This window comes from Sinocyclocheilus grahami, unplaced genomic scaffold, assembly GCF_001515645.1.
Source record: "Sinocyclocheilus grahami isolate Dianchi unplaced genomic scaffold, SAMN03320097.WGS_v1.1 scaffold259.1, whole genome shotgun sequence".
In the NCBI taxonomy this organism is placed as follows: domain Eukaryota; kingdom Metazoa; phylum Chordata; class Actinopteri; order Cypriniformes; family Cyprinidae; genus Sinocyclocheilus; species Sinocyclocheilus grahami.
The window spans coordinates 892,810-903,536 of record NW_015505438.1 but is presented as its reverse complement, the minus strand read 5'-3'; the positions used below and the strand labels follow the sequence as shown (position 1 = coordinate 903,536).

At 35.7% G+C, this 10,727-nt stretch overlaps 1 protein-coding gene across 2 annotated transcripts in view; it reads left to right on the top strand.

The window, feature by feature from the left end:
- LOC107598979 (mediator of RNA polymerase II transcription subunit 27-like) overlaps positions 1-10,727 on the top strand; it is a 66,346-nt gene that overhangs the window by 33,878 nt on the left and 21,741 nt on the right. For both annotated transcript variants that reach the window (XM_016290449.1, XM_016290448.1), the window contains exon 4: positions 6,400-6,493. In XM_016290449.1, the coding sequence (XP_016145935.1) occupies positions 6,400-6,493 (94 nt within the window). The remainder of the gene's footprint in view (positions 1-6,399; positions 6,494-10,727) is intronic.

Below are 10,727 nucleotides of genomic sequence, written 5' to 3'. Positions count from 1 at the left end.
CATAAAACTCTGTTCCAAAACTCTACTGGCTTTTGCCAACTCTAATCTTGTCTTTCTGTTTTTGGTGCTGGTCAGAGGTTTGCATCTTGCTGTGTAGCCTCTGTAATTCTGTGTGAAAGACTCCTGCAGACAGTACAGTCCTTTACAGACATGTATTTTAGGGTTCATTTTCACAGCTTTTATGATTTGCCTGTCATCAACTACTATTGTTTTTCTCAGCAGATCAGGTCGTTGTTGGCTGCTTATGTCGCCGGTGGTTTCCAAACTCTTGATTTCTCCATGCCCTTTGTTTTCGCTATAGCTCTAATTGACTTCCTCTTTTCTTTTAGCATCCAAATTGCTTGCTTTTCTCTCAAAGTCAGCTCCCTCGTCTTCATCCTGGTTTGTGTGTGTCGTCATCCCATCACCTTATCCCATCTGCGAAACATGGTGGTGGTAGTATCATGGTTTAGGCCTGTTTTGCTGCATCTGGTCCAGGACAGCTTGCCATCATTGATGGAACAATGAATTCTGAATTATACCAGCAAATTCTGAAGGAAAATGTCAGGACATCTGTCCAAGAACTGAATCTCAAGAGAAAGTGGGTAATGGAGCAAGACAACGACCCCAAGCACACAAGTCATTCTAACAAAGAATGGTTAAAGAAGAACAAAGTTAATGTTTTGGAATGACTGAGTCAAATTCTGGACCTTAATCCAACTGAAATTTTGTGGAAGGACCTAAAGCAAGCAGTTCATAGGAGGAAACCCACCAATATCACAGAGTTGAAGTGGTTCTGTACTGAGGAATGGGCTAAAATTCGTACAAGCTGTTGTGCAGGACTGATCAGCAGTTGCAAGAAAAAAAAGTCTTAGATCTTTGAGTTCAGCTCATGAAAAATGGGAGCAAGAACAAAAGTGTTGCGTTTATAATTTTGTTCAGTGTATATATATTAATTCATATATTTTTTCTGTTATTTTTGTGTGATGCATGGATGGATGGTTAGCACTGACTAACTAACATTCAGAAAGCCACCTATTGAAATTATATTTATGTATTTAATCATATTAATTAACTTTTCACATTCAAATTTCAATTTAACTGGATTGATCAATTAAATAAAGGAGACATGGTAAAAGTGGAAACATCCACTCAAACTAAAGTAGTGAATTTTTTTAAACTCACTAGTTTGTGATATTGTTATAAACAAACTATTATTATTTGAACTCGTAACATTTCATAGGGTTTTTTTTCTTTATTTTAGCATGTATTTTAAACCGTTATTTTGGGCTATGTTGAAGTTTCATGTTCAATCTCCAGACTGAAGGGAGCTGGTCAAGAAGTGTTTTTTCCTGTGCTGCATTGCAGCAAAGCTTAAGAGAGTGTTATGAAAATTTTAGTCATAGCTGATCCCTGATTAAAGGAAAGAGGAAGACAGCACTCGTTTATCAGTATTCATCTCACCCTCACATGCAGTCACAAGAAAGGGCTATTTGATCACTTTGTATCATCCATCACACTGAGAGAGAGCAATGTTACCCCATTACATCAAGATGAACAAAGTACACGCATCTCCTTTTTTGTGCTCCCCTGACACTGACTTCCTGCCATCCTCAGGGGTGTCTAAAGATGCCCTTTCTTGTGGCCGCATCAGTTTTTATGCAGTTGGCATGTAATCCACTGAAAATGTTTCATCATCTGGATGATAATCTGTTGCGTTAACATTCAAATCACACTACACTAGATCCTTAAACTGTGCTGCAGAACCTACATGTCCATGGAGCATTCATTAACTTTGCATTTAGATTATAAGGTTGGTAGAAAAAAGAAAACCAATGTTTGCGTCTTCCTACAGAATCTCATGGTGTAATCATTCATACCCTCAAACAGCTCTCGCTAGTATTTTCAGATCAAAAAAAGCCCAACACTAGAGGATTTTTGTACAGTAAATGTTATTTCAGTGTAAAATTGGGAACATTAAAGGGATAGTTCACCACCAAATTCTGTCATCATTTATGCATGGGCATTTAAAAAAAATTAAAAATTCTGAAATTTGTCCGCCACCACAGAATATATGTTTTGCCAGTGACTGATTTATTTGCATTTATTGATTTAGTAATTTATTTTAATGTATTTAAATATATTTATTTATTTATTTATTTAGTGATAGAAAATACAGATTTTTTAAATTATTATTAGAATTATTCATTTGAGTGATCTTAAAGTGCTTTTTCTTTCATCAGTGTTGTAATAATATCATTTTCCTGTGACTCGACAGAGATTTTAGATGCATGACATTTACAGTTCAGGTGATTGGTTAATAAAGTTCTGTGGTCCAAGATGAGCAAAGATAGCAGATCACTATTTTTCCTGAAGGCTGGCTTGACTGTCATTTAAATACTTTTAATTGAGTTGCTAGTAGCTTCCTCAACAGCGGCTGAGACATTACACCTGGTCAAGTAAGTAAATTGTCCTCTGAATGGTGAGATTCTACTGAATATTTTAATCTGAAATGAAGCCATCACTGGCAAAATGGCCCATGGTGCCTTGCTGATTGACAGTGTTACCGCACACTCAAGGTCAGAGGATACAGCCACATCCTCTTCCATTGGATTTCTTGACCTTTCTTGGTCTCATCCTGTACAGTGCAGTGGTATAACAGGGCAGATGGGTAGTAGACAATTAAAAACCTGTTCAGAGAGGTGGCCTGGGGCAGGGCTAGAGGGAGGGACTTTAACAAGGACCTTTAAACACTGTGGTTTCAAGGCAGCCAAGCACCAAATGGGAGTAAATATTGGCTTTGGTGAGTAAATAAATTGCCAGTTTGGCAGGAACTATGAGGAACTGCAACATTGCATAGTTTAGGTTTAATTTTTAGGTCGATATTTTACTGTTAGAATTTGATCTAGAATACCACATGATTTGTTTTCTGTGTGGTCTCTTATGTGAAATATTTGTCACATTAAGCCACCAAAATGAAATATGTGGAACAAAAATCACAATACGTTTTGATGTTTGTTTTTTGACAGTTGTTTCACTGTTACAGAGACTGTGCTGTTTGTCACAAATATGGCAGTTTTGCAAAGAAAATGGCTTAATTATTCTGTTATCATACAAAAATATGTATATATTTTTTTTATAAAAAGAAATTTAAATAAAATTTTCTGGCTGGTAATAAATATTTCTGACTAATATATTTAGTCATTTTTCACCATAGGGAGATGTAATTTTGGATCCTGCAGTGCTTTTGACTGATTTTACACATTCTTGACCATATCCTGGACCACAAAATCTATGCAGGCAGGTATTGACTTTACAGAGCGAAGACACAGTGATTCAATGAGTGTACAGTTGTTGATGTGCAAGTAATGTTCGATATGTTAATCTAAGCCTCGCTGTGCCTAAAATCCATTATGAGACTCATGCTCTGCTTGGCTTGAGAAAACAATCAGAGCCACAGAAGAAGAAAAACCTTTTCTGTGAGTCCAGCAATGATGAGTTAGTTTGCATGGAGATTAGGTGGGTTTCACTCCAGAGATTATGAGTTATGAAGCATGGATATATTAAAACATGTCTCGTCTTGTAACATGCCGACACCCCTCTGTGGTGCCAATGGAGATGTAATTGCTAACCCTATTTGGTTACATCCCAGACATTCTATTGCCAATGAACCACCTATGCCAGGAATAAAATAATTGCTTGGCTGCGGTGTCTGTGATTGGCTGGAGGAGCAGGTTTTGGTTCATGTGAAGTTAGCATGCAATATCGCATACTTTCTTTGACATCCTGTTTGACAAGCGAATTTAAATAATTTTGTTTAAAGCTTGTTTTAATGAGTTTTGTGTTGTTTGCATGTCAGTTGTCTTCAGCTACATGCTCAAGTAATAATTGTGCAAGTACTTTTTAGTCACTTCTACTATTGTTCATAACACTGTTTATGAACAATGAACTAAAAACTTAATACTTTTTATGCAGTTTTATATATTTTTTTATGTATTGGATGTTCTTTTACACCACAACAGCAGTTTGGGTCCAGAAAATGCAAAAAGACTGGTTTCAAAGTGCACATTTTTGAAAACGACACCATTATCGTCTCTGTGTAAACTAGAAAATTTGTGAAAACGATGACGATATGCGCATTAGTATGAAGTGTTTCCATAGCGTTTCTTTACAAAGTGACATCACCATCTACTAGCCTGGCCTGGAGACACTGTTTTAAGTCGTATTCACAGATTTATATGAATGGGTATCGTTTTTACAACATTGTTGTCTGTATGTGAAAAATGGAAAGGATAAAGTTTTCCATTTTTAGTACATTATATATAAACTATACCTTAAATACCCTTAAATTGATTGTGGCCACCCACAAATGAAATTATTCCTCATGTCGTTCCAAACCAATAAGACTTTAGTTAATCTTCGATACACATTTTAAGATGTTTTTAATGTAACCTGTGTTTTCTGCACCTCCATTGAAAGTTAAGGTAACCAAAACTTAGAAAATAATAAATCCATATGAAAAAAGTGGTTTAATCCAAACCTTGTGAAGAGATTTGATCAATTTATATGATGAACAGATTTAATTTGGGCTTTTATTCACATACATTAAACACAGAAGGTATGTTCTAAGCATGACGTGTTGAGCATTTTAGATGTAAATTAAAACCCAAATGACTTCTATTCATCATACAAATTAATTGTATTTTTTCACAAGGCATGGATTAAACCACTTTATTTTACGATGCCTTTATAACTGTTTTGGATCTTTCAAGTTTTGGTTACCTGGACTTTCAGTGGAGCAACATAAACCTCCTAGGTTTCATTATAAATATCTTAATTTGTGTTTCGAAGATAAAGTAAGGCAAGGGAACAACATGAGGGAGAGTAAATGATGACTGAAGTTTAATTTTTGGGTGAAATGTCCATTTAAGGTTAGGGATTTGAACCCCTTAAGTATTAAGTTCAATGCATAACTTTTCCCACAGCATGTGCGTCAGACAAGGATGATACCTCAAGTCATTGGAATTGTTGTGAGGTGTGTTAATGGGTTTAAAAGCGATCACACCTCTTATTTTCACCTGGTGGATTAAAAAATGATCCAAAAAAAGTTACATTGAAAGACCCCAGCCATATCTAGAAACCAGAATATTTTACAGACGGAAACCACCTAGCAACCATCCAGAACACCCTAGCAACTGCATAGAAATGCCGTATCACTGTACCGGCAAGTTTTGCATGCACAAGCACTGCTCACGTTTTCTCCCGAAAAGTTAAAATCTAGTTTATTCTTGGTCTAATGATTCCCAAACTCCTTATACAGTATAAAGATTTTACTAAGCATATGTCGAGTCGGTGAAAAACTCTAGTGATGTTCTCGCCTATTTAATATGCTGTTATTTAATTTAAGCTAGTAAATGAGCAACCTTAGTGCAGGCACGCGGGAAATTGTGAACAAACGGAGAGGTATGTTGAACAATTTCTCTTTGCTTTTGATCTCCCCTTCTGGGAAAGAAAATGCTGTTGCAGGAAAATCAGGGAGAACTTTCAACGTGATGAGGCAACTTAATCTTTGTCGATTCCTCCAGCTGCATTGCACTTTCAGATGTGTGTACACGCAAGCACATGCGTGTCCCCATTTGCACCTGTCCGTGGGTTACCTGGGTTCTCCACAACCAGTGTTAAGAAATATTATCTCCATAGTTGGTCCAATAACTTTCAAATGACTTTTAAGCAAATCCCTCCACCAGCTGCCCACCATCGGTTCTTTAATGAATTATTTTCCTCGTCTGTGTGCAGGGCCAGTCCCTCAAGTCTATTGATAGCTGATGGCAACGGAGATTTTCATTAAACCCTTATTAGCATTGACCCCACAATACATGATGGGCGACTCTTCTTGGGTACTGTTCTGCTCACTCCAGGGATGGCTGAAGGCTTTTGGCACTCTCAGTCCAATTTATTGATGTCTAACGAGGCTGTTGAGCAACGCTGGCAGGGTTTTAAGTATTCGTTTTCTTCTGAAGCACTGAAGGTTATGTCAGATGTGGAACAGTGGAGCCTCTTGTTGATGGTGGATGCAAATCGATTCCTTAATGCATTCAGTGTAGAGCTTATACAGTATTTGTTGTTGCCTCTGATGTTTATTTCACATTTTTGGCATTTTGATTATTTACAGCTGTACTGAAAATAAGGAGGTGTGATTTGTGCCTACATCAGTGTTCTTAAATTATATATATATATAATTTATATAAATTATATGTGTGTTGTATCAGAAGAAACAATTAGTTTGTTCAATACCAAGCCCTTAATGCAAAAAGCCATTGATTTGGTGTTGACAGTGACTGTGACCCGAGGACATTTTGACTTGCACTTGAAGTGAAAAACAAAAATACTTCAAATATATATATATTTTTCTTGTTCCAGGTATGTTGATGATGTCATATCCAGAATTGGACGAATGTTTCCAGATATGTCAATTGAGCTTTTCCGGCCAAACGGGACATCCGCAGTTCTCTTGGTGAGATGCTTCGAGATGTTTTTCTTTATATTCTGATGATTTGTGTCTTGTTAACTGCATCAAATGACTTTGATGATTGATGATTAAAATGATTTTAATGTTTGTTTTAGACACATTTATGGGAGCACAAATTTGATTGGCTTGTTATTAGCTCAGTAAGACAGAATAAAAAAATAGGCAAATTTTTGTAGAAGAGTAAGACATGATAACCTTGTAGTTCTAAATGAAATCGATCTTATTCATTTTCTAGTACTAGAGAGAAATCAAATTTAACAAAACAATATTTGCTTGTAGCAATGACTACTTTACACAAGTATTTGCTGGTAAGCTGCATAAAATGCTACACGTTTCCATTTCCAGTGGCATTAATGGAGCAGGACAGCAAGAAAGTGCAGCCATGAAGAAGCTTTTTCTGACTAATGGTGTCTAAGAGTTAATGGTGAAGGAGAGCTGGATGCCCTTGTGCTCGGGGAGCAATCTCTCTGTTGACTGCTCTGTCAGTCTCCTTGTGAGTTGTCCCTGAGAACATCCCAGAGGGGCCGGGATTGTTGACTCTTTGAGGAGTTCGCTCCATGCTTTCAAAGTTTTGGAGGGTGCGTGACCATCTACTCCATATGAACTCATTCATACCTGAATGATTTACAGCAATCCTTTTAGCTGCATTAGGAAAAATTGTTGTGATCGTTGCATTTTCACACCAACAACAACTAGATGATTTTATTGTTTGTGTATGCTGATTATTAGTTGCATGTGGTGTTAAGGCAATTATGACTTTTGTGAGGCTGTGTGATGGTGCTAAAATTGCATATTGGGAATTAACAAATATTCCTGTGTTCCAGTCAGTATACTTTTTATTCCCTGTCTTCCCCATTCATTTACATGTGGTGGTGGTGGTGGTGTGTCAAATATGGAAGGTTGCTTGTTAGATTCCTTTTTCAGGATTGGCTGTCTTGGGGTCCCACAGACCCTATGGCTGTTTGTGTTAAAAAATATATATAATTATAATCTTGAAAGTTAAATATAATTCTGTATACTGGATTATTGAAAAAGCAGATGTAAGATCTCATGGCAGACGTTTAAAGCATGCCAAGTTAAATTTAGTTTATTGTCAGTCCTTATAATCTTCGAAGCAGTCATTAAGTATTAACCTGATGCTTAAATATTAAATATGTGTTTCGAGCTTTTAAAGGAGCCTTTGGATCTCTCAGACCCCAAACAAAACATTGGGTTAATGCCAGGTTTGGATTGTTACATTCATGGCGACAATGCATATAGTAAAAGCAAGGAAAACAAATTCCAGCCACAAGTCAAGCTCATTCAAACTTGAGCCAAATAAATTTGGTATGAAATAATAAATAATAATAATAATATAAAATATATTATTTAAAAACTCTAATATATATATATATATATATATATGTATGTGTGTGTGTGTGTATATATATATAACAATACAACACTGTTATAAATGAATACATTTAATGATTTTAATAAATTATCAATAAGTTAAATAAGTATCATGTTAGTTTAGGTTAGTGCAAGCCAATAGTCAAAAAATAATGTCATGATAATAATAAATAATGCAACAAAATAAAAAAATATATATGTATATATTTTTAATGGTATGAGTTTTGGTTGCACCTCCTCTTTATTTGATTATTACATTTTTCAATGTAAATGTCATTTTAGAAACCAGAATATATTGGCTATTAATATTAATATTGTTAATAAATATTAAAGTAGTACAAAAACACATTATAGTTATTATTGTAGGTACAAAAATATTAGTCTTATATGGCGTGGCAGTAATCACATATTTATCCAAATTTGTCCAGTCTAACTGGGCCACACAGATCATTTCCATTTGCTTCTGTCATCATTTACGTGTTGTTTACACATTTTTCTTCCTCTTTAGTCATGTCTGATCTCAACTAGGGCACAACATGAGCCAGGCTAGACTTGGTGCTTCCTCAGAGAGAGAGGAAAAAGAAAAATAGTTGTATGACACCCCTGATTGCAACATTAAGTTGTCACAATGGGTCATTTGGATATTTTTGTCAATGGTTCACTGTATCAGTGTATCACCGGTATTTTTCTTGTCTCCTGGTAATGTTTCCCCCTCTACCTAGATGATGTTTTGCAGCCTTTTTGGGCTGAATTATCACATTCTGAGATGATGTCAGTTGTCAGTTGGGTCATTCACACCACACACCATCCCCCTTACCTTTGAGACTTCCTCTGACACTTCTCTGCTGCCGTCATGTCTTTTGGCAATGCTGACTGAGAGGAAAGAGAGACTGAGGGATCTTGGCAGCGGTGCCAGGAAGACTACAAATGCCCCTTCCACAGCAGTGGGAGTTCAGTGGTTCACACCCACAGGGCATGCACTTCCAGATGGCCCAGTTGGCAGGCCGGAGTGATCTGTCACCGTGGGGGCTAAATCGCTGCCAGGCCCTTCGTCGGCCGTGCTTTTGTACGGTGCTCAACAAAGCGTTCAGAAAAAAAAGGACAGTTTGATGGACCGTTTGTGCATGTGTAAATAAAGATGATCCTTTTTGAGTTTGATAAGGTTTACCTAATTATTTTTCCAACAGGAAGTGGACATTTTTGTCATTTTAATTGCTTTCTGTCTCTTTAGAACAGTGGGTCTCATCTGATTTAATTTTTTTTAACATCAAATCCAAAGGTCTCTTATTTTCTTTTTCTTTTATTTTTTTTTTTACAATTACTTTCCTTTCCATTGAGCATCAGATAAAAATTATATATATATATATATATATATATATATATATATATATATATATATATATATATATATATATTATTATTTTATTTATTTTTTGTGAGAACAGTGGTTCTCATGTTATTTTATTTTGTTTTATTTATTGTTTTCATTTTTCATTGAACATCTCATCCAAAAGCCTTTTATTTATTTTTTTTGTTCAAATATTATTTTATTTTATTTTACATTCCTTTGCATTGAACTTCAAATAAAACAATTATTTTATTTTGTATTTATTTTATTTTACTTATTTTCCTTTGCATTGAACATCAGATCCAAAAGTATTTGATTTATTATTATTGTTATTATATTTTATTGCTATTATTTTATTTATTTTTACTTTGTTTTTGGCCATCAGATCCAAAAGTTTTTTTTTTTCAATTATTGTTTTTATTTTATTTTTGAGTATTTAATTAATTTTTTAATATTTTTATTTTTTCATTATGAATATTTAATTTTTTTTACTTTCCATTGCATTGAACATCAAAGTTTTTGTTTTATTTAATTCTCTTTATTTTGTATGTTATTTTATTTTATTTTAAACTCACCAGTTAAGAACCACTGTATTAGAGGTTAACTTACTGTTAGTTTGTGTTCCTGTCCCTTTCCTGTAAATGTACAAATAGAAGTGAATGGAAGGGAGGGTTAGAAAACATCACAGTGGGGTGCACATCTGCCATTTATAACGAGAAGCAATCAAGCTTTCTCCACAGCAGTGCTGCATCTCTTTAAAATCAGTTTGTAAACAGGCCCGGCTGTGCAGAGTGCAATGGCATTAATTGGGGCATGGGATGGCTCTCTACGGGCAGATTCCGCCCAATAGCCTTGCCCGACCATAATTAGGAGATGTTAATTAGCATGGAAAGTGCATCTTTCTCAGGCCCTCTACCTGCTTTCCTTGGACCTGTAATTCCATTAGCTTAACCTCATACCCTCTTCCATAGCAGTTCTTAACTATATGCTGAAGCGTGAAGTACAGTATTCTTTTTTTCAGAGCAGTGGAGAAATGCATTTCAGATCTTAAAACCCACTTTTAAAAGTGCTGCCACAAACTGAAGCTTGTCACTCCTGCAGCAGTCCAGATCAAAGCGAGTTCTGAACGTGAAACTTCCCACAGGGCTCTGCCTGAGTTACAGATGTACAGTGTGTATGGAAATGAACAGTTGCACAGAGATGCTTTTAACTGGCTTCAGTAGAATATAGAGTTTTTATTTATTGTGATTTTGTGCTGTAGATTCCAGAAAGGTCTCTCATGTCACACACATTCCCACTTCTGTATCACTGCGTCTGTTTACTACTCTTCTGCTCATATTTTTATATCTTGTCTCTCTGGAATCTTTGTGCTGATTGGTAAATTACAGCATTCTGCAATCAAAATGTTGTTTGGGAATTTTTTTTGTATTTTGACAGCTAAGCAGCACAATTGCCTCGCCTCCCCCCCCCTCCTGACCA